Source organism: Phanerochaete carnosa, assembly GCF_000300595.1.
Source record: "Phanerochaete carnosa HHB-10118-sp unplaced genomic scaffold PHACAscaffold_1, whole genome shotgun sequence".
Taxonomy (NCBI): Eukaryota; Fungi; Basidiomycota; class Agaricomycetes; order Polyporales; family Phanerochaetaceae; genus Phanerochaete; species Phanerochaete carnosa.
This window is the reverse complement of record NW_006767628.1, coordinates 2,310,042-2,329,377: the sequence shown is the minus strand read 5'-3', so window position 1 is coordinate 2,329,377 and position 19,336 is coordinate 2,310,042. Positions and strand designations below refer to the sequence as shown.

General features: G+C 53.8%; 8 protein-coding genes and 1 non-coding gene across 9 annotated transcripts; 2 read left to right on the top strand and 7 right to left on the bottom strand.

The window, feature by feature from the left end:
• Nucleotides 1–34: 34 nt before the first annotated feature.
• Nucleotides 35–334, bottom strand: PHACADRAFT_110462 (uncharacterized protein; the record flags this gene model as incomplete). The annotated part of the gene is made up of 2 exons (XM_007390152.1): nt 35–115; nt 185–334. Coding segments are annotated over 2 exons (231 nt in total), but the record flags the coding sequence as incomplete, so codon positions are not given.
• A 190-nt stretch (nt 335–524) lies between these two features.
• PHACADRAFT_133526 (uncharacterized protein) lies at nt 525–1,735 on the bottom strand. Its single transcript, XM_007390151.1, has 4 exons — nt 1,208–1,735; nt 898–1,155; nt 658–834; nt 525–608 (listed from the first exon to the last, which is right to left on the bottom strand). The coding sequence occupies exons 1-4, from the start codon at nt 1,532–1,534 to the stop codon at nt 540–542; spliced, it is 831 nt and encodes a 276-aa protein (XP_007390213.1). The 5' UTR covers nt 1,535–1,735; the 3' UTR covers nt 525–539.
• A 314-nt stretch (nt 1,736–2,049) lies between these two features.
• PHACADRAFT_168084 (uncharacterized protein) lies at nt 2,050–3,399 on the bottom strand. Its single transcript, XM_007390150.1, has 5 exons — nt 3,111–3,399; nt 2,568–3,051; nt 2,474–2,508; nt 2,392–2,420; nt 2,050–2,340 (listed from the first exon to the last, which is right to left on the bottom strand). The coding sequence occupies exons 1-5, from the start codon at nt 3,343–3,345 to the stop codon at nt 2,278–2,280; spliced, it is 846 nt and encodes a 281-aa protein (XP_007390212.1). The 5' UTR covers nt 3,346–3,399; the 3' UTR covers nt 2,050–2,277.
• Nucleotides 3,400–3,451: 52 nt separating this feature from the next.
• PHACADRAFT_110455 (uncharacterized protein) lies at nt 3,452–6,237 on the bottom strand. The gene is made up of 12 exons (XM_007390149.1): nt 5,327–6,237; nt 5,143–5,267; nt 5,030–5,085; nt 4,930–4,981; nt 4,815–4,883; nt 4,657–4,762; nt 4,397–4,605; nt 4,304–4,342; nt 4,005–4,250; nt 3,899–3,949; nt 3,786–3,849; nt 3,452–3,731 (listed from the first exon to the last, which is right to left on the bottom strand). The coding sequence occupies exons 1-12, from the start codon at nt 5,331–5,333 to the stop codon at nt 3,610–3,612; spliced, it is 1,146 nt and encodes a 381-aa protein (XP_007390211.1). The 5' UTR covers nt 5,334–6,237; the 3' UTR covers nt 3,452–3,609.
• A 434-nt stretch (nt 6,238–6,671) lies between these two features.
• Nucleotides 6,672–8,114, bottom strand: PHACADRAFT_203917 (uncharacterized protein). Its single transcript, XM_007390148.1, has 2 exons — nt 7,768–8,114; nt 6,672–7,701 (listed from the first exon to the last, which is right to left on the bottom strand). The coding sequence occupies exons 1-2, from the start codon at nt 7,894–7,896 to the stop codon at nt 6,703–6,705; spliced, it is 1,128 nt and encodes a 375-aa protein (XP_007390210.1). The 5' UTR covers nt 7,897–8,114; the 3' UTR covers nt 6,672–6,702.
• Nucleotides 8,115–8,374: 260 nt separating this feature from the next.
• Nucleotides 8,375–10,765, top strand: PHACADRAFT_246881 (uncharacterized protein). Its single transcript, XM_007390147.1, has 7 exons — nt 8,375–8,396; nt 8,449–8,529; nt 8,587–8,705; nt 8,754–9,954; nt 10,008–10,244; nt 10,297–10,423; nt 10,479–10,765. The coding sequence occupies exons 1-7, from the start codon at nt 8,394–8,396 to the stop codon at nt 10,703–10,705; spliced, it is 1,995 nt and encodes a 664-aa protein (XP_007390209.1). The 5' UTR covers nt 8,375–8,393; the 3' UTR covers nt 10,706–10,765.
• Nucleotides 10,766–10,958: 193 nt separating this feature from the next.
• Nucleotides 10,959–11,037, bottom strand: PHACADRAFT_t7. The gene has a single exon. It is a non-coding gene; the product is annotated as a tRNA-Gln (tRNA).
• Nucleotides 11,038–11,297: 260 nt separating this feature from the next.
• PHACADRAFT_203915 (uncharacterized protein) lies at nt 11,298–13,950 on the top strand. The gene is made up of 9 exons (XM_007390146.1): nt 11,298–12,203; nt 12,262–12,417; nt 12,494–12,888; nt 12,944–13,134; nt 13,187–13,275; nt 13,326–13,410; nt 13,459–13,514; nt 13,568–13,683; nt 13,751–13,950. The coding sequence occupies exons 1-9, from the start codon at nt 11,766–11,768 to the stop codon at nt 13,938–13,940; spliced, it is 1,716 nt and encodes a 571-aa protein (XP_007390208.1). The 5' UTR covers nt 11,298–11,765; the 3' UTR covers nt 13,941–13,950.
• A 638-nt stretch (nt 13,951–14,588) lies between these two features.
• PHACADRAFT_84773 (uncharacterized protein) lies at nt 14,589–16,047 on the bottom strand (the record flags this gene model as incomplete). The annotated part of the gene is made up of 5 exons (XM_007390145.1): nt 14,589–15,062; nt 15,156–15,302; nt 15,348–15,628; nt 15,679–15,936; nt 16,005–16,047. Coding segments are annotated over 5 exons (1,203 nt in total), but the record flags the coding sequence as incomplete, so codon positions are not given.
• Nucleotides 16,048–19,336: the final 3,289 nt, after the last annotated feature.

Genomic DNA, 19,336 nt, shown 5'->3' with positions numbered 1-19,336 from the left:
TTGCTGTTTTCTTTCTTATCAGCGGAATTCCACCGTCCGCCTTCAGCCTGATGCGCAGCGCATGCTCGAAGATGAGCTGCGTGAGTGTGCTCTGCACTTGTGCGAGTAGTCGTAGCTGGAAGGGGATATAGGTTGCATCAGCGCGTGGCTCGTACAATGTGCTGCTTGGCTAATAGTAGCGTACCACAACAAAGAAGTACCGTCCGGAGGTCAAAGTAGTCGCGACAAGACCTGTGAAAAAGGTCAAGATCCAGAACCACGGACGGATTATGGCGTCTTCGCCCCCAGTTTCCAAATGACTACAACACAGCGTGAACCAGAAATCGCGAGGGAATCCGAGATCAAGGCGCACTGCAATATCCTATTTACCGCGACGGGGGTGAGAAAGCTCGCAACCACCTACAGACCCACTTTAGTATAACCAGACTCCGATGTGAGGGCAGCTTCGCTTACTTCCAAAGTCAACATAGTCGTGACCACGAGATAATCCCATTCTACACGTCATCAGCAGTAATAAATGGCACACAGAACGGACACTCTTAACTGTACAGTCTCATTATTCCCCAGAAGACATGCCGGCTAGACTGAGGGTCCAGAGGGTCCAGATACTGGCGCTGCTTTAGCAGTGGCAGGCGGTCTATTGTAAAGGCGACTCACGGGAAAACTTCTCTTAGACATGTACTTCATGCGCTCGAAATCGCACAAAGGCGGCAACTGTTCAACGGCTAGGTGCGACGACCGATACCCGTCCCAGATGACTGGATCTAGGAAGGAGAAGAGCATCATCGACAGGATAGAACATGTCTGCTCCGGGTTCGGGTTGGGCGTCGGGTCCTACGCGGAATGCCGATGCTGGCACGTCAACACGAGACATAGACCAGCTGAGAAAAGACGAACCTGCGGGTCATATGGCACGTACTTCCGGGGAACAGTAAGTGGTACAATCACCGCTGCGACAGAAAGTACAGCAAAGGTGGCCCAAAATAAGGCATCCTGGTCATTTGCCGGAGCTAAATAATATGTTGCCAGCGGCCAGACGTCCCGATAGACATAGACGATCCATGTCACCAGCAGCACGAAGGTGACGTGGCCTGACGCGGCTGCGTTCCACGACGGCACGGCGAGCGATGTTAAGCTGAGAATAGTTGCGTATGTCTGAAGCATATTCAACACCGTCAGAGACAGTGGTCATCAGCGAGACACTGACATATGTGGTACAGAAGCCGAGCGCGACCCACGATGGGGACTCCGAGAGTGTCGCACTGTACACGGATAGGCACAGTAGTACGAGACAAGAGAGCACGCGCAAGCCGTTGAGGACTGCAGCTGTCGGCCCACCGGTGCCTGCGACATAATTCTTGAGTGACGAGGATACGCTTCGTTCAGCATCGTGTGCACGCCCGTCAGGGACGTGGGAGGACTTTTTGCGCGCCCGATGGATGACAAGTTGTGTGGCAAATACGAGCAGAGAAAAACCAGCGGCACAGACAGGCACATAGAGTGACCTGCCGGAGAACTGCGGCGGAGGCTGCATGGTCCTAATTTTGTGGTAGCCGCTCTATCAACTTTCGGTCCATCGCTTTATACTAGAGCAGGCACGCGTCGGCGACGCCATGCAAGACGCGGAATGGCATCCTTGCCGGGGGCCGGAAGCGAGGCTTGAGTCACCACCGCTCGGTGTGGCATATACCTGGGGCCACAACGCACAGATTCGATAATCAGACCAAATGATCGGGAATTTGCCCTTCTGAGCGTAATAGCGTTTAGGGCGAGTCACTTCACAATTGCAGAACTGTAGACTGCTCAATTGGTTCAGTACCCGCGCGCGGTACCGCACTGATAGCGACACCGCATGTACAGCAGAATGGAGTCAGATGTATGAAACGGAAAACCGCAGATATGGAGTCTGCGTTACTGCATGCACGTAAGCGACGTTATACGACTTGACGCATATTGAAACTTAGAAAATTCGGAGCTGCAGCACCAGATATCGTGGTAAGGCTTGAAGAGCTCATGAGGTGCAGAAAGATAGCAGCAGGCTGAGCAGTTTTTGCACATTTATGCTTTCTGGTATGCCACGGTAGCTGCGACAGACGGGCGGTGCAGCTCATGAGGAGTGTCAGTGCAGACAAATGAAAAAAAAAAAAACATGGCACAGGCTTGAAAGATCCTGGCGGATGCCTGGTTAAATCTAGGTACTTTGCAGCGCAGAATCCAGTCAAGACGAATGCAGATTTGCACGTGGCATTATGATAGTCTATCCACCCGACAAGTCTATCAACCAACAACGAGCTTGCCCTCGGCCTCGTTGAAGTCATAATTAGGAATCTCAAGATTGAGCTGAAGAAAACTGGTGAGTGGAGCTTCAAAGGCAGAGGGTATAGCACTTACAGGAGCAGGACCCTTGCGGATACGCCCAGCTGGGAAGGAGATGAGCATTTAAAGCGGTAGAGATGTTCCAATTGGGACGCACAGATATCGTAATGGGAGCCATGGCACGGGCAGAACCTGTTAGGAGAGAACGAAGAATCAGCACACGATTTGCGAGCACAGAGTAGCAGGCGCACCAGCCTCCATAGTCACCAGCCTCGCCAATGGGTACGCAGCCCAAATGGGTGCAAACACCGAGCATGACAAGCCATTCGGGCTTCTTAGCGCGCTGCTCGTCGCTCTCGGGGTCACGCAGGGTCTTCCAGTCGGTGTTCCGCGCCTCCTCGATCTCGTCCGCGGTACGATGACGGATGAACACGGGCTTACCACGCCACTTGATGACGACGTTCTTGCCCTCGGGAATGCTGGCGAGCTCAATCTCGACCTTGGCAAGCGCAAGAACGTCTGCGGACGCGGACATGGAGGCAAGGAACTCCGTGACAGTGGACTTGGCAACGCTCGCGGAGAGGACACCCATGGTACCTATCATCGCGTAGGCGACGTTGCGGTTGCGCGTGGGGCTCTCTGCCTCGTAGTTCGAGAAGTCGGGGACCTGCGGTGCATCCCTGCGGACGGCGGAGGTGGACAGGAAGCGCTGCTGGAAGTCGCCGGTGGACTTGGCTGCAAAGCGGTTACTGTCACTCTTTCAGCGCACAGGTCGAGGCCAAAACGCGACGTACGGCTCGCGAATGTCTGCTGCACGAGGCCCTGAGAGGACAGCTTCAGGCTGCTGGCGAACTTGGCGGGGACGTCAGAGCGGGGACCTGCGGCATGATCATGACCTTCATGGTGTTCGCCCTGGGTCGCGGCACGGGCTTGGAGATTGAGCAGCGACGCGCTGGGCACGCCATTGGCGAGCGTGCGCACCGTTGGTGGGAGTGTAAAGGCTTTTTTGAGTACGGCGGCGGAGGCCATGGCGGACGGAAGTGTGAGCTCAATGCGGCTGGCGTCCTGCTCGATCTCACTCGCGGTCCACCTCGAAGTTCACACGGTCACGAACCCGATCCGCTCCGCATAACGCCGTCCACTCAATGCCCATCCATTTGACTAATTTAACGAGAAAAATCTACTGCGCAATGTACGACCTTGGAATGCATGATATAGCACCAATGCAGATGTGGTCTACGCCCAAAGGAATCTATATACCAAACCAAAACATATAAAAATGGTTCAACACCCTTATGACGAGTCCCGCTGTTTAGCCAAGTGCTCATCCAAGCAGGCAAGCACCCGCTGCTTAGGGTATTTGGGAGCAACGGAAAGATCCCGTTGTTTGACCAATCGACGGACGGAATTTGGATCTATATATGCATTAGCCAGTGCGTAAGTAGGAGTTAAACGACGACCTGGCTCACAGTCTGTGATGATACCGTCGACTTTCCAGTCGAGAAGTTGATCGACAATGTTATGTCGATTGACCTGAAGAAAAATGAATGTCCATCTGGAGAGCAGCCACGTAGCCACATACCGTCCATGGTTTTATCTGCAAACCGAGACTGTGCGCCTCGTCGACCATCACCTGGGGCCCGTTAGAACCTAGACACATGCTAGGACCCGCTTTAGCTCGGGCTCACCTTGGTTGTAAATGGAACATAGCCTTCCATCGTAGGATCAACAACACGACTCTGCGATGATATAGCAGAAGGAGACAAGATATCAGCACGAATGTAACGTGCGGCTTGTGCGACCTTCTGGTCGAAGGTCGGCCCAGGGAACAGGTCCAGATCCAGACCGGCCAACCAAGGGGTCGGATTATCGTCAATGCCATTCGCCGTAATCCACTCTATCAAAGCTGAGGTGATGATCGTCGGGTCTCGTTTCTAGTCATAATGTCGGTCAATATTCATGGACTTGAAGTGTGCTCAAGCATTACCTTCATCGCAATCAGAGTACGCCAGTCAAAACTCTGGTACTAATGAACACAACCTATCAGCCACAGCCTCACATAGCAAACGCGTGTACGGACCATGATAGAAGATTTATACGGGCTATTCGCAAATAGCGCATACTGCTTCTCAACGAAATCGTCGACACCCAGCGTCTGATTAGGGAACATAGCGTTGATTTTGGACTCGATATTCCAGGAAATCAGGTGAGAAGGGTCCGCGCATTCAGCGAAGTCAAACACTTCTCCTAGTGTGGATATTTTCGTTCCCGGGTATGTGAGCTGTAGTGCTAACAATGCTGTAAGACGAGGCAGAGTCGTTATCGGCGAGAGAAACATACGGAAGTAGTCAAGTCTCTTCGAGCCGCAATCAAGTGTCCTCAGTTGAGCAAGAGTGAGGTTAGCGATGAATTTTCCGACGTAGGGGAAGTCCGGGTCGTTAGGTGTCTGCATGGGGATTAAGGCCTGAGAAGACAAGGCGGTAACAGGAGGTGCTTACAGCTGGTGCCGTATCTTTGCATTTCTCCTCTGTAACGTTCTCGTCGTGCCAGACCACAACCACGCCGTCCTGCTCGTGATCAGTATCTAGCAGCAACGAGTGTCTATGGACGTACCTTGGTGATGCCATTATCCATTTCCAGCGTCGTGGCACCATCTATGAGACCCCTGCCCCGACGTCAGCTTCTTCATTACGTCTACGTCCTTCGAACAGACCAAGCGAAGCTAGGCAGCGTGTTCTCTATAGTGTTTCCTCTGCCCCCTCTATGTGCCTGTCGATCGACAATTAATCACGCATAGTGGGTATAGTCAGCGGCAGGCTCGCTTACCTGCACATCAAAGAAACTGTTCTTCGAACTGCGCGTGGAATAATCTCCGGCAGGCAGCCCAGCAAGCGAAATCGCCTGTCCAGCAGCGATAAAGGCCAGCTGGCCGATCGGACGCATGATGGCGACTGTGGTGAGAGGTAGAGCTTCAGTCCAAGTTTGCGCAAGACGCTACGGCTATACGCACACCGCATACTGGACGAACGAGTCGGCACGGCGTCGAGAGCACGTTTAACGGAGCTGAGCACCACTGGCACGAACGTTCATGCCCCTGTCCACGACCGCCGCTCCGGAAAAAGGAAATGGCTTGACGGTAGCGCCGTATGTCCCGTTGAGGCCGGGTTTCCCAGGCTGCGTTGTGGAGAACGAGCCCCGACATTGGACACTGTGTCGCACGTTCGACGGTAATATGACGGAGACTCGACGGGCTCGACAGTCTCGCGAATATAAGGCCCGCGGATGGATGACCCGATTGGCTTGAGGGAGTCTTGTGCCGCAAGTATGGGACAGGGACAGTAGCACATGTAAACCTCGAGTTTCTAACATGTCGACTTTCCAGCTTTTCTTCTTGGTATCTTTCAGCTTCTAGAGAACTTTTGCGTGACCGCAATTCGTAAGGGAGCATTATTTTCGCATGGTATGTCGTTATAAGGACTTGCCTATGCTATGCTCATGACTGACACCCGCCATACATCCTCACGTGGAACCTTCAACGTAGATAGTATGCGATTGCGACATGATCCCAGACTGTACACAAGATGCATATGCAGTAAGCTATGGTGGCCTCGATGCCGCGGATGTAGACTTTTGGTCAGGTTGACTTGTATTCCGTGTTGCCTCTGAGCTCGCTGGGTCGCCAGCAACCTTTGCCAAACCTAGATTCTTCCACTCGTCGCGATCCATAAGACCTCTGCAGATAAGTTGTCAGTGCGCCGGCGTTGAAGGATAGGTGTAAGAGCACACTTGTTCATACGGCAATCCAGGTAATCTCTGTTAAGTGCTCGGCACGGCGTCGAATTGCTGCCATTCTTCCGCAGGCAGTCAAGATAGACCTTCATGTAATCTTTACACTCGCCTGAGATACACGATCGTTCGTTTACTCTCTTCGATAAGCATCGAACATTGTGACATACCATAGTGATCCAAAGGAAAAGAGCCTCGATCCTTCAAGCCAGGCAAATCATGTTAACTTGCTTCGGTCCGATCTTCAGTGTGGGAAGCGAAGCGCACCGGAGGAGACGGTGTGAAGCCAGCGGATATTGAAGGAGGCCGTCCGAAAGACATATCTCAAATATTTCTAATAATTATTCAGATACCCGAAGTAGGCAGGTGAAAGGTGCGAAGAGGGAGACAGCGTTCGGAAAATAGCAGTTAGGGAGAAAGAGTGCAGGAGAGCGTCTACAGAAAAGAGCGGACCGGCAGCGGGCAAGTCGGCCATCAAAACGCAAGGACTTGGTGGCGGAATGTGGTCCAGGTAAGGAAACTCCCATCTGCACCTTAGATGAATTCCGAATTGTGAATTCGGAATTGTGGGCACGTTATATATACGACTGGTGTCAGATATCATGCCTTCGCCTCTTTGCCTTTGCCCCCCGCATCCACCTCGGACGTCTCCTCAGGCTCACCGCCAGCATTTGCGGACGATTCTGGATCGGTGGGGGCCTCTGTTGACGACGTGCTAGCTTGTGCGGCGCTGGCGAGTGGCGTGGGCCCGCCGTAGCGCTTGGACTTCAGCATGACGATCTCCTTCAGCCAGCCATTCTCCCGCCTGAGCTCTGAAGCCTCCCGCTCTAACTCCTCTACACGTCCTGACAGTTCTGTAATCGATCTCTCCAGGTTCAGTGTCCACTGCTTCTTCTTGATTCGGAAGCGCGCTTCGTAGGGGCCATTGGTTAGTCTGACGATAGCGAGAAGGCTCTCAGACTCACCTGACGCCGCCGTATTCCGCCTGCGCTTCTCCTCTGACAACCCTGTGGCCGACATGTCGGCGTCGGGCCCCTCGTTCCCGCTCATTGGCGATGGCGTGCTCGTGGGCTGACTTGTCGTTTGTTCCGGTGACACGGCATCCCTCTGATAGGAAGCCGAAGTATCAATCGGTGGGAGGGTAGGAAAGGGCGTAGGCGTGAACAACGCGTTTGACGACTGAGCATGCTGTCGCTGATGCTGCATTTGCTGCGTCTGTAGATGCGCCGTCTGTTGGTGCGCCGTCTGTTGCTGATGTTGCTGTTGCTGCTGCTGCTGTGATTGTTGTTGTTGCAGGTGCAGCTGAAGTTGCATATACTGTAGCCATGTCACGAAGGCCTGCTGCAGGACCGGATTGGCGGACGACTGCTGGGTGGGCAGTTGGTGAATCGGCTGCTGCTGCGCCATCTGCGGCATATTCGGCATGTGAAAGAACGGTGGCAGGTGTGTCTGCGGTCCTTGGTGTTCGTCTGGCATGGCAAGAATTGATCTTAGGAACTCGTCGTCGAAGTCGGGGAGCGGAGGAGGAAACAACTCTGCGGAGGTACTCGGGCCAGCTACGTGTGTCGGATGATACAAGTACTCGAGGGGGTCTGGCGGCTATGTCCAAGGGTTGTTAGGAGCTATCATCGCCCTGCGGAAGTTGATGGCAGGTGCCGCTCTCACCCTGTGGCTTGGCCCCGGCACTGGACTTGCAAGCGGTTGACTGTAGGATCGCGCTCTGCGCCGGCTTGTGGAGCCGCTCGGTTGCTGGTGGTGGTAGCTGTTCGGATGGTGTGGCTGACGGTGATCCATGGACCACGCCAGTTATAGGCCACGCAGCAATTATACCGCCCGGCGAGAAGCACAGCTACGTCTACGGTTGGAGTGTTGGCGTTGAGAAGAGGCGGGACGGTGCTTGAATGGCTGTCATTCCTCCCTCGCAACTCTTGGTTCTGATAGCGATACTTGACCTAATTTCCAATATTTCTCTGTTCAAATGTCCTATGTAGGCTGAATACAAATAGAAGATTCGATGGTGTGCTGTCGACGGCAGGAGCTTTGAGAGTTGCGTGCGGCTGGACCGAACGCTCGCCATACGGCTGCGAAATGGCGACAACTTGAATTTCAGTTTGCTAGGGCGCCTACGCGCGGATACCCGAATACTACGGTATCCCGAAGTGGAAGCTTTTGATGCTGAGTCACGTGCAGATTGGTCAGCAAATATGACCACTACGCGTCATCCAATTTGGACGCGTCAGCTCATCAATCCAGGACGGTCTACAGTCCACCCACGACATTTCGTTGCCAGAATGGTATGTTATCAAAAAAATGTACAATGAGCAGCTCATTACATACTACACGCAGCTAGTTAGGGTACGCTCAAAGGACGGAAACTTTCGTTTCGAGTTTGCGCCCTCTGCAGACATTGCGGACCTCGTGTCCAAGGTGCGTCCTTGCCTGCGCTTTCCCAGGAGTTCATCATAAGACCTCATTCTTGCATAGATACTCGAAATTGCGCAGGATGCGGACCCGAACGCGCTCACAATCTCCAATCAGCCACGAGGCAACGAGGTCCTTGTTTCAACGCTCAAGGGAAGAAGTCTGGAGTCGCTAGGCATCAAGTGCGTGTTAATGTTTCCCCCACTTCGCGATTTCACCGAGCTGTTTAGACATGGGGATCTGTTATTCGTCGGATACTCCCCGAAACCCGCTCAGAGCGCGTCAACAAGCCAACCCGACCCGCAACAAGCCCTCGCAGCGGCCGGTGATGGCGCCGCGAAACGTCCTTGGGAGCTCGCCCGAGAAGACCCTGTCGACACCTACTGGCGTTCCAGAGACGGCAAAATCCCGCGTGGCCGCGACTCGCGCTTCTGCAAGCATGGTGCCAACGCCATGTGCGACTATTGCATGCCCCTCGAGCCGTACGATCCAGCGTATCATACCGAGCACAGCATCAAACACCTGTCGTACCACGCGTATATATGTAAGCTTGCGCCCACGGGGTCGGCGGCGACGACCTCCAGTGCAACTCTACCGCCGCTCGAGCTGCTGAACTACAAGGTGAAGACTCCGTGTCCCACCGGGCATCCGAGCTGGCCCAAGGGTATCTGCACGGCATGTCAGCCGTCTGCGATCACGTTACAAAGCCAACCATTCCGGATGGTAGACCACTTGGAGATCGCGTCTCCGGACATCATCCAAAGGTTCCTTGAAGCCTGGAGGAGGACCGGTCTGCAGCGGTTCGGATGGCTGTTAGGCCACTACGAGCCCTATAACGACGTCCCGATGGGTGTGAAGGCTGTTGTTGAGGCCATCCACGAACCGCCACAAGAGGGTGAGGTGGACGGCTTGTCGCTTGGGCTCCCGTGGGAGGACGAGCCTAGGATTAAGGAGCTCGCGAAGCACGCCTCGACCCCACTCGGTATTGTTGGCTACATCTTCACGGACCTCGTTCCCGAGCCTGAAGACCGGACAAAGACCCAGTACAGGAGGCATCCGCAGTCCTTCTATCTCTCGTGTCTGGAGGCGATCTTCGCTGCCCACGTCCAGCTGCAGAACCCGACGCCGTCAAAGTCATCAACGACTGGGTTCTTCGGCTCGCGCATGGTCACTGCCATTCTAACGGGCACTGAGGGTGGTGGTATTGACGTCGCGGCGTATCAGGTCTCGGAGCAGGCATGTGCGATGGTAGAGGCGGACATGATTGAGGCCAGTGTCGACCCTGGGATCGTGCGTGTAAAGGAGGAAGACAGGTCTGAGGACTCGGCAAGATATATCCCCGATGTCTTTTTCCGCTACAAGAACGAGTACGGCCTTGAGGTGAAGAAGACCGCGAAGCCTGCGTTCCCTGTTGAGTACTTGATGGTCAACGTGCGTAATATCGCCACATTTTCTGGAATGGCTCCACTCATGGCGTCTTTCAGGTATCTCACGGCTTCCCTCAAGACCCCAAACCACTTTTCCAGTCAGCGAAGCTCATTGAGAATCGCCCCGGGCTCGAAGACCAGTCGACAGGACGGCTCGTCAAAGATCTCGCGAGCATCCGCGCGCCCGATCTTCTCCCTGGTGAGGGTATGACCCAGCAGCGTCGCGAGTTGGCTGCCTGGTTGAGCGACTGGCACCTCGTCTCTTTCTTGGGTACGACCCAGCTGGTATCACAAGTGTGTTCACTCGCATTGCGCGACTGCCGATCACTGATTGCTTGTGGCCTAGGAGGATATGAAGACCTTCCTCCGCGCAGCATCATCACCTAAACTGCTCGAGGACCCGTCTGCACTGGATAGTGTCATCACAACAGAGAGCTGGCAAACGCTCATGACTTTCACTCGCGAGATGGGCCGTACGTATCTCCCTACCGCCTTGTCTAGCATTCATACTCACCGCCCACATCCCAGCGGCGCGGCCTTCATCCTCGGCACCTACGTTGGGTGGACCCTCGGCAATGAACGAGGAAATCCCTGCAGAGTACTACGAGCAGATTGCTCGCGAACAGGCCGAGAGCGCGTCTGCCGGGGATGGCGGAGCAGCTCCCCAGACTGGGATCAGGATCTGCCCCCATTGCACGTTCGAGAACACGCATGGTGGTACAGATTGTGAGATTTGTGGATTGCCGCTACAGTAGGGAATGCAGATGAGGCGAAAATGAATGTACGAGTAGTGTGATACGATAGAGACATACCCGTGTTGTTTTCATCAAGCTGCCCGAAAATATGCGTGCGCGATGCCAGAGAACGACTCTTGCGTGCAAAATCTGAACTGCACATGTATGGTCATAATTCAAGTGTGATACCGGCAAACTTGGTGCGTTTGCAAAAATCTGGCAGTTGGCAAGCGGTGGAGAGGAGTAACAAAAAGTGCAATCGCAATTCTCAAAAAGGCGCTACCAGGGCTCGAACCTGGGTTTTGGGAATTTGGTATCAGAATCCCAAGTGATAGCCACTACACTATAGCACCGCTACACCTATGGACCGCGGTTTATTGACACACGTTACTCCCCAGCATCTGCGTGGCGCGTGGACTGCCAAGCAGTCAAAGCCGCTTCACGCAGAGTCTAGATAGTGGCATCGTGAGCACACAGAACTCTTGAATGCACGTATAATTAACAAATACTCGTGCTTGTTAGATTCTTTTTAGGCTCAAGTGGATACGGTCCTCCTCGTACGCGCTGCTCTCATACGAGCTGCAGCCAAGATCCATGTCCGGGGACGGCGGATGGTCCCCTTCAAGTTCACCTCCTGAGGCCTGAGCCCCGATCGGACTTGCGTTTGGCTCCGTCGCGGTCAACTCATGGCGGTGCGTACTCTTCTTATGAATCGAGCAGATACAGGACTCCGCGCTGACTGATGCGCCGTAGCCTGACCCTGTGGCATGCAGTCATACAAGTCCTCATACTCGGCTAAATTCTCCGTCAACGAGCCCATCTTGGAGCGCTCAGTCAGCACTCGAGCTGCGAGTCACCGCCCGATGTAGCAGAAACGCTACCGATCCAGCTCGGGATGCGAAGATCCACCGCGCCCGCTCCTGACTGGGCGTTTCACAAGGGTGGAGCTGATCCCGACGGATGACTCCAGTTCCATTAGTGGGTAGCCCTCAAGTACGCGCGTCGAACGGCTAAAATGTGGGGCAAGGATTATATATGGGAGTGAGAGCCTTTGTTGAGTACTGACTCCCTCACTTTGAAGATGCCGGTGCCAGACTTTGTACGAGACTCCTTTGTTGGCCAGGTGATCTACTACGCGTCTGGTCGACGCCTCTTTAGATATCCCGAAGAGAGGCCTGGCTTCGTTCTACCTCCTCGCTACTTGTCGAACTCCAACGAGAAGCCGTCAAGAGACTCACCTGCATCGCAGCCACGCGACAGACGCGACTCAGCGCTTTCCCAGCGTGGCCCTCGCAGCGGATCAGACAGGAGCCAAACTCTAGCAGAAGAGCCTTCACATCGTGACTCTAAGCGGAAACGACCGGCTGGCCCGTTGGAGCGAGAGAGCTCTCAAGCGCGAGAACTCCTCCATGTGCATGGTAGAGACGCAGCAGAAATAGAGAAGGCAGAAGAGCGCGAAATCGAGAGCTCCACGATAGTCGACTGGTATGGCCCAGACGATCCCGAGTATCCAGGAAATGTGAGTGTTCAAGACCGCACGAAACCGCTTATGCTCACCTCTTGCATCTTGCACCCAGTGGTCATTTCTGAAGCGATCCTTCGTCACTTTCCAGATAGGCTGGTTGACGTTTGCGATCTACATCGGTTCGGCACTCTATGCTCCCGGAATACAGGATATATCGCAAAAATTCGGCATATCGCCCGTCGCAGCCTCTCTTGGTATTACGATGTTCGTGTTGGGGTACGCTATAGGACCGGCAAGTCATTTACTCAATTGTTTCCCGTGTCTGCTGTAACGTATCGCTATAGATGATTCTCTCGCCGCTAAGCGAGATCCCCCAGTTCGGTCGCTCACCTGTTTACATGGTCACGATGCTTATTTTCGTGTTGCTCCAAATTCCGACCGCGCTTGCCAAGAACCTCGGTGCCCTCCTCCCATTGCGCTTCTTCGCAGGCTTCGTCGGTTCGCCACCGCTCGCGACGGGTGGCGCCAGCCTCGCGGACATGTGGCCTCCGGCTGACCGTGTAGTGGTCATCGGCGTTTGGAGTCTAGCTGCTATGTGCGGGCCCGTGCTTGGCCCCACCCTCGGTGGGTTCGCAACGCAGGCCGAGGGCTGGACGTGGACGATCTGGATCCTGCTGTGGCTCTCCGGGACAAGTTGGGTGTTTCTTGCGTTGACTATGCCTGAGACGTCGTCACAAGCGTAAGTGTACCCGTGGCCTCAGTTCTCGTGCGAAGCTGACGCTCTCGCGTTACAGGATCCTATACCGTCGTGCGGTTCGTCTGCGTCGCCTCACAGGTAACCCGGACCTGAAGACCCAAGCAGAGATCGAGGCCGCGAATATGACGATGAACGAGGTCGCGATGATGACCCTAGTTCGGCCCTTTTTGCTAGGCTTCCGCGAGCCTATCGTCATATTCTGGAATTTTTACCTCGGCATGATATACGGTGTGTAACATCAGTGCAATGGAAATGGTGCAAGTACTTAAGCGGTTGATAGGTATCTTGTATTGTTTTATCGCATCGTTTGACGTGGTCTTCATCGAACATCATCACTTCAATCTGGCTCAGAATGGTCTGGCTTTCCTGGTGAGCCTTATCGGTTTGGTAAAGTATGCGCAATGCTCATGCCGTCTTAGGGAATTGTGGTCGGCGGCGTCATCGCATTCTTCGGCTTCTTGCCATGGGCTTTATTCTCACTCAAGCCCAAGTTCGCAAACGGAAGTTAGTGATCTTCGCTTACATCGCTTTCTCGTCCTCACACTTCAGCAGCATTCGTTCCGGAAGACAGGCTTCCGCCAGCATTCTTCGGCGCGTTCTTCTTCCCAGTGAGTTTTCGACGTACTTACATGCTTAGAATATCATATCCATACTTCAATAGGCGTCGCTCTTCTGGTTTGGCTGGACTAGCGCGGCTAGCGTACCCTGGATACTTCCCATCCTAGCATCCGGACTATGGGCGATAGGCGCATTCTACCTGTTTCAAGCGGGCATGAAGTACGTATCGGAGCTTCTCTTCTACCCACTTAACGTGCCCTAACTGTTTTGCATCTGTTTCACACAGCTATCTAGCGGACTGCTATCCGCGCTACGTCGCCTCGGTGCTGGCGAGCAACGACCTCTTCCGGTCCTCGATCGGCGCGGCCTTCCCGCTGTTCAGTACGGCGTTCTTCCACAACCTTGGCGTCGGCCCCGCGCTGAGCATCATCGGCGGCATCGCCATCGCAATGCTGCCTGTGCCTTTCCTCCTGTGAGTCCACTCCCTTCTGGTGGTGGGCGTAGCACATGGTTGAACTTGAGCTTCTTAGGTTTCGATACGGCCACATTATACGGTCGTGGTCCAAGTTCGCAGACTGAAAGGAAGTACTTGGTTGGCGTAAAAGTACCCGCATGCTGTATCCATTAGTAGTACGACCATACAGGCAATGTGCATAATAGATGCTAGGCCTCGTAGCTGTCCATCCCAGAACCTTTCTACGCTAGGCAGACCAACGGGGAAACGCAAGCTAGTGTTACTCTGGTTCCGATGTAAACGCAAATACGACCGGGCGGTGTACATCTTGGAGCTTGACCGCGGAGGCCGTGGGCCCCGAAAACTAATCGTCGGCGCCACGAAGTCTCGGAAATGTGATGAGGCGGGGCAGTGAAACGGCTGCCGTCATATCTTTCGGACATGTCAGGTTAGAGGAGAAGAAAGAGATGAATGTGGAATAGCGGTAGGCATGTATTGAACGACCCAGTTGTGATCCATACGTTACGTAGTGGAGGGTAGTGGAGATACTACGCTTCTATGTTAACATAACAATCAAAATACGAGTCCGTACGACAACAACAAAGGGGTGGAGGGAGTCATCATAGTGTTCGTAAGTAAGAAGAAAGCTCGTCTAGAAAACAGGGCAAAGCTAACCCCGTGCAAACAAGAACCAGCCGCCAAGGACGAGCCCAATCAAAAGGAAGATGCCGCGGACGACGACGACGACGACTAATGCCTTGCGCACTGCAGCGTAGAACGTGTTGAGCGCAGAGCCCGTCCAGTTGATCCTCCGATCGTTCGTCCCGCCCGCCTGCACGCTCGCCTCCCAGCCGCGCACGACCTCACGGTAGCGCTTCCCAAAGACCCAGATCCAGAAATTGACGTCCGGGTAGGAAAAGCGCGGGAACACGCTCGTGAGGCTCGGGGCGAGGATGGGCGCGCCACTGAGCACTACCTCCGCGTCTGGCGGAACGAGAGCGCTGGATGCAGCGCCGCGGGTGCTGGAGGTCATGTAGGCGACGAAGTCGAGAGTCATGCCGAGCGAGAGGCCCCAAAGCTTGAGCTCCTCATGCCGGCGCTGCCGCCGGACGCCCGCGTGGGAGCGCAGCTTTTGGAGGGAGCCCTGCCGCCGGAGCCCGCTGTGTCCGTTCTCGACGAAAGCGCGCTTCTCGTCGAGCTCATCGTCTGTCTGCGCTTCGGCAGGTGCAGGATAGACCACAGACGTATCTGAGGCGTCAATGCTGATAGCTGGGAAATTCATGTTGCCCACGAGCACGCGGACAAGCAGACGCAACAGCGGCGAGTGACGTGACGCGAGGCGTGAGGATGCGTCAACCGTGACTTTTGACCAGCGCGGTTTTGGCTCGCTGAGACCGGAGCTCAAGCCTTTCTTGCTCCTACTGAGGACCATGGCGGCGAGATCACTGGGTACAAGCTCACTGAGAGGTACCCAATGCATGGTTGTCCCTGGAGCAGGATCGACAGCTGTCGTTTGAGGAGTGAGTTGGAGGAAGACATAGGGGGACAGAATCATGAGCAAGCGTTTCCCAAGAGAAGTTGTAATTTCGCGGTCGTCGAGTTGACCAATGGGAGCGTAAGCAGCCTCTGCGAGATCAAGACCGATCTCTTCCCAAGTTTGGCGCATGGCAGTGTACATGCCCCCTTCATCTCCTTCCTCGGTGCGTCCACCTACAAGATATTTAAGTTAAGCGAACGACACATGTAGGCTCAATGCGCACCAGGAAACGCAAGATGAGCTTCCCTCGCCTGGCCGCTCTCGTTCATACGACCTCCATCTGAGCTCTCTTGCGGATTCTCCCTCCGGAGGAAAAGTATTTCTGGTCGTGTACCTGGTGCACGAACCCAATCCAGTTGGAAAAACTCATTGAGGTCGGTAGTCTGCGGCTGTGATGATGAGGGGCTGGCTCCGGAAGATGTAGGGTACGACGGCGGGGGCGCAATGCGGATGATGAGTGCTACCGCGGCCCTTCTTGGCTCTGCAGAACGCCCAGCGGAATAATTCATTAAAAAAGGCCGTGAATCAGATGAAGACGCTGATACGAACGGGTAGCAGGCGAGGCTATGACTCTCGGAGGAGTCGAGCGTATCTGGATGAGAGCTCGTGAGAGCAAAGGGAGAATAGGCTCTTGTTCTGCTTGTGCGGGTGATGGTTTGTGAGAGGACGACGACTATGGAAGGAGAACAACCAGTACCGTACCTTTGGCGACGTCCGACATGTTTTGCATCAAGGAGGAGGAAAGACTTAAGACAGGGACGGCACGCGCCTCGACCAGTCTTTGGGGTTGGGGAAGATCTCCACAGATCTTCAACACCGACATCTAATCTAATCTCGAACTTTCTTTCTAGAGAATAGTTGTGCTCGATGAGTCAGTCCGATAATGTCATACCGCAGCTTGTCCCCTTCGTAGCCGATGCTAAGTTCTGGCTTCGAAAGTCGAGAGACCTTGCGACTCCAGAGTCCAGATTACCTGCGACACAGTTTGCCTTGATCAGACTCGCTTCTATTCCACCTTCTGCTGAGGCCTGAAGGCCTGAATATCAACATCAAGATTTGGAGGACGGCACTGACAGCCATCCGAGCTTTCTGTCACGTCCGACTCAGAGAAAGAGTCTAACTCTTACGCACGATACCACACGGCCGAACAGACCCAGGAAAGCGTGATGGTCGGGGCACATTACCTGGCTGCGACAACACAGTTCTCTGGCTTCCAAAGCGTAGTGGAGAGCGACAGCAAGAACGCGCCACATGCATCGGAGGCTCAAGTTAGATGTGCATACCATAGGTGCATTCGGTGTTTCCTTTATCACCCTCGCACTAGTCCTTACCGCCTTTATGAGACATTCATGTATCATAGCATGTGTTTGGGTCGTACGGTTGAGTAGGGTAAACTGCGCTGTGCTATAGTCTCTCGATAACACACAAAATACACAGACAGCTGTGATACAAGGAAAATCATTGAAGGCGATCATCAAGTGGAAAATAAATATCAAAAATTTTCGCAGTAGTGTAGCAGAGGGAATGAGAAACGGTAAGCAAGTTAGCGGCACTTTGGGCTACTCCACGCCGTATCATATCAGATTCGTATTAGCCCGCGTCCACTCCAAGACTCTCCCATGGGCCATAACTCTGAGTATACGCATGAGTACAGCGTAGGCAGCGAGGCCGACTTATGGTCACTTACTTGTCAGGAGTGAAATTTTTCACCTCTAGGGTTTCCATACTGGTTGCTCGGGACAATGCAACGTACGCTGAAGGAAGTTGTGGGCATATGCATCGCACCTTCCGAGTCGCACGTGATGGCACACTTACCTTGGCCCTTCTCAAATACACTTTGGAGGTCAACACGTACCCGCTCGAGGGTTTGCCCCTGGCTCTTGTGTATGTTCAGAGCCCAAGCGAGAATGAGTGGCACCTGTTCTCGCCTTGCTTCCACTCTGCCGTCCGCAGTAGTAACCTCGAAGTCGTCCGGCACACATAAGACATCGATCATTCCTCCGTAGATTGACCCCTTGTTGAACCGTACCACTGGGTATACGCCTGGCCTCGACAACGCCACTCGAAGTTTCCGCCTTGCTTCTTCCTGAGCGCTGTTATCAAGAGAAGAATACTCATGCCCTATCTGCCAGCTGGGAATATGTTGATTGCCGGGCAAGCTTTCGCCATCTGGCAGACCGATCATGACACCGTGACCGCTCGCTTCTCTAGTAGTCGAAAAATTAACTACTTTCCCAATGGTGCCGTTGACAAGACACCCCTGAACCAGGTTCTGTGAAGGTTGTGTCAGGTTAGCAGGGAGAGCAGGGGGTGAGAAGAAAGATCGCACCTTGATGAGCATCACTTGTGCGCCTTCCTTTAGCGTAACGGTTTGCTGAACAACTAGCCGGTCAAGTAGCTTCTTCATAATATTCGGCTTCACCGGATTGTAATCGATGTCATATCCTGGCGTGTCGCGGGCGGTATAAATGTGTTCCTCCGTCTTCAGCAGGTGTAACCTCCATTGGTTTGTGTTATCGACCTCTTTACGGGTGGAGAAGCTATGAAACGGGAACGAATCGTGTTACAGAAGCAGCGAAGCAAGTGGGAAATGGCCTTGCTTACAGATCGGTTGGCTCAATGTCGTCGGTATATTTTACCCTCCTTGAAAGCTTTCTGAAGGTCTCAATCGTTTCGGGGAGCAACGTACCAAAGCGCATGGCGTTCAGCATGTCAATGAACTCTTTTGGATCCTCAGCAGAGACGACAAGCTACAGACGACATCACCTACCTTGGTCCTTCTGTCGGAAAACCGTCTTCAGACACATGGGTCTTCCGAGGCATGAGTCCCATGTCCTCGCCTCAAAAGCAAATGTAATAGGAACAGGGGCACCATTCTCTCGATCTGGGACTGGCGGGAGTTGACAGAAATCACCGGAGATGATAAGCTGGGAGAAGGAGCTGAATGGAGCAAAGATGCAGCATGCCATCCAACGGTGCTTACTTGAATGCCGCCGAAGGGCTCAGTGCTTTTTCGCAAGACCCTTGCAATGTATTCCTGTCGCTCGTATATCAACTTCAGTGGACCGAGCACTAAGGAAAAGCTTACGAGTTTGTCAAACAGTCTGCCGTCGATCATTGAAACTGTGGAGGTGTAAGTAGACGGAGAGGCAGGAAGTGGCATGCGCTTGCTTTCGTCGATAATCAACGACTGAATGTCTCGTCATCGTTGAACGCTTCGTCTTTTCGAAGGCTTTGCCGCCAGCATGGCCAGGGGATCATTAGGGTCATCGGGGTCGTAGTCATCGTACGCAAAGGGTTTTCCCAACTTTTCTTGTTCTTTCCTCCTTTCGTCCATCTCGGATCCCAGGATTTTGTAGACGAGCCTTTCCGCGGTCCCCTTTCCAAGCTCAATACCAGCCCAAGAGTGCAGGGTACTTCCACCAATGTTCACAGCAGCAATACCGGTTGAGGCAGTCACGGCAAACACCCGTCTCTCTTCACGGCACCTTTTAACGATGGCGCGGAGCAACACGGACTTGCCTGTACCCGCCGAGCCAGTAAAAAAGACATTTTTACCTGTCTTCACTGCGTCGAAAACTTGTTGTTGTTCTATGGACAACTCGATAGCAGGCTCGGGTGGCAAGCTGTCCGCCGCCTCATGCGGAAGCAGAGGCCTTTCGTCGAGCATGTCAGAGATGCGAGGTGGTTCAAGTTCCGCCTGAATGAGATGAAGAAAGGCCTCTTCAGTTTTGGAAGAAATCAAGTCTTGCGGGAAAGTGTTAAGAGCATTTTCGAGCCCTAGGAGCGAAGTCGCATCTGGTGGATAGCCTAGACACAAGACATCAAATTCGCGTTGGCATGCAAGCAAGAATGCTTAAGACGCACATGGTGCGTTGTTC

Coding starts and splice junctions, on each gene's coding strand:
- PHACADRAFT_203915 (XM_007390146.1), top strand. CDS start 11,766: ATGCCGGTGCCAGACTTTGTACGAGACTCCTTTGTTGGCCAGGTGATC. Junction 12,889..12,943: donor CCTGAGACGTCGTCACAAGC/GTAAGTGTACCC, acceptor CTCGCGTTACAG/GATCCTATACCGTCGTGCGG. Junction 13,515..13,567: donor TCGGCGCGTTCTTCTTCCCA/GTGAGTTTTCGA, acceptor ATACTTCAATAG/GCGTCGCTCTTCTGGTTTGG.
- PHACADRAFT_133526 (XM_007390151.1), bottom strand. CDS start 1,534: ATGCAGCCTCCGCCGCAGTTCTCCGGCAGGTCACTCTATGTGCCTGTC. Junction 835..897: donor ACGTGCCATATGACCCGCAG/GTTCGTCTTTTC, acceptor CATTCCGCGTAG/GACCCGACGCCCAACCCGAA. Junction 609..657: donor TGTCTAAGAGAAGTTTTCCC/GTGAGTCGCCTT, acceptor AAGCAGCGCCAG/TATCTGGACCCTCTGGACCC.
- PHACADRAFT_110455 (XM_007390149.1), bottom strand. Junction 5,086..5,142: donor ACAGTTTCTTTGATGTGCAG/GTAAGCGAGCCT, acceptor GTCGATCGACAG/GCACATAGAGGGGGCAGAGG. Junction 3,732..3,785: donor CGACGGTATCATCACAGACT/GTGAGCCAGGTC, acceptor ATGCATATATAG/ATCCAAATTCCGTCCGTCGA.
- PHACADRAFT_246881 (XM_007390147.1), top strand. Junction 8,706..8,753: donor CTGGAGTCGCTAGGCATCAA/GTGCGTGTTAAT, acceptor CGAGCTGTTTAG/ACATGGGGATCTGTTATTCG. Junction 10,424..10,478: donor TTTCACTCGCGAGATGGGCC/GTACGTATCTCC, acceptor CCCACATCCCAG/CGGCGCGGCCTTCATCCTCG.
- PHACADRAFT_203917 (XM_007390148.1), bottom strand. CDS start 7,896: ATGGATCACCGTCAGCCACACCATCCGAACAGCTACCACCACCAGCAA. Junction 7,702..7,767: donor TGCCGGGGCCAAGCCACAGG/GTGAGAGCGGCA, acceptor CCTTGGACATAG/CCGCCAGACCCCCTCGAGTA.
- PHACADRAFT_168084 (XM_007390150.1), bottom strand. CDS start 3,345: ATGGCCTCCGCCGCCGTACTCAAAAAAGCCTTTACACTCCCACCAACG. Junction 3,052..3,110: donor GCAGCAGACATTCGCGAGCC/GTACGTCGCGTT, acceptor ACCGCTTTGCAG/CCAAGTCCACCGGCGACTTC. Junction 2,341..2,391: donor TCCGCAAGGGTCCTGCTCCT/GTAAGTGCTATA, acceptor AGTTTTCTTCAG/CTCAATCTTGAGATTCCTAA.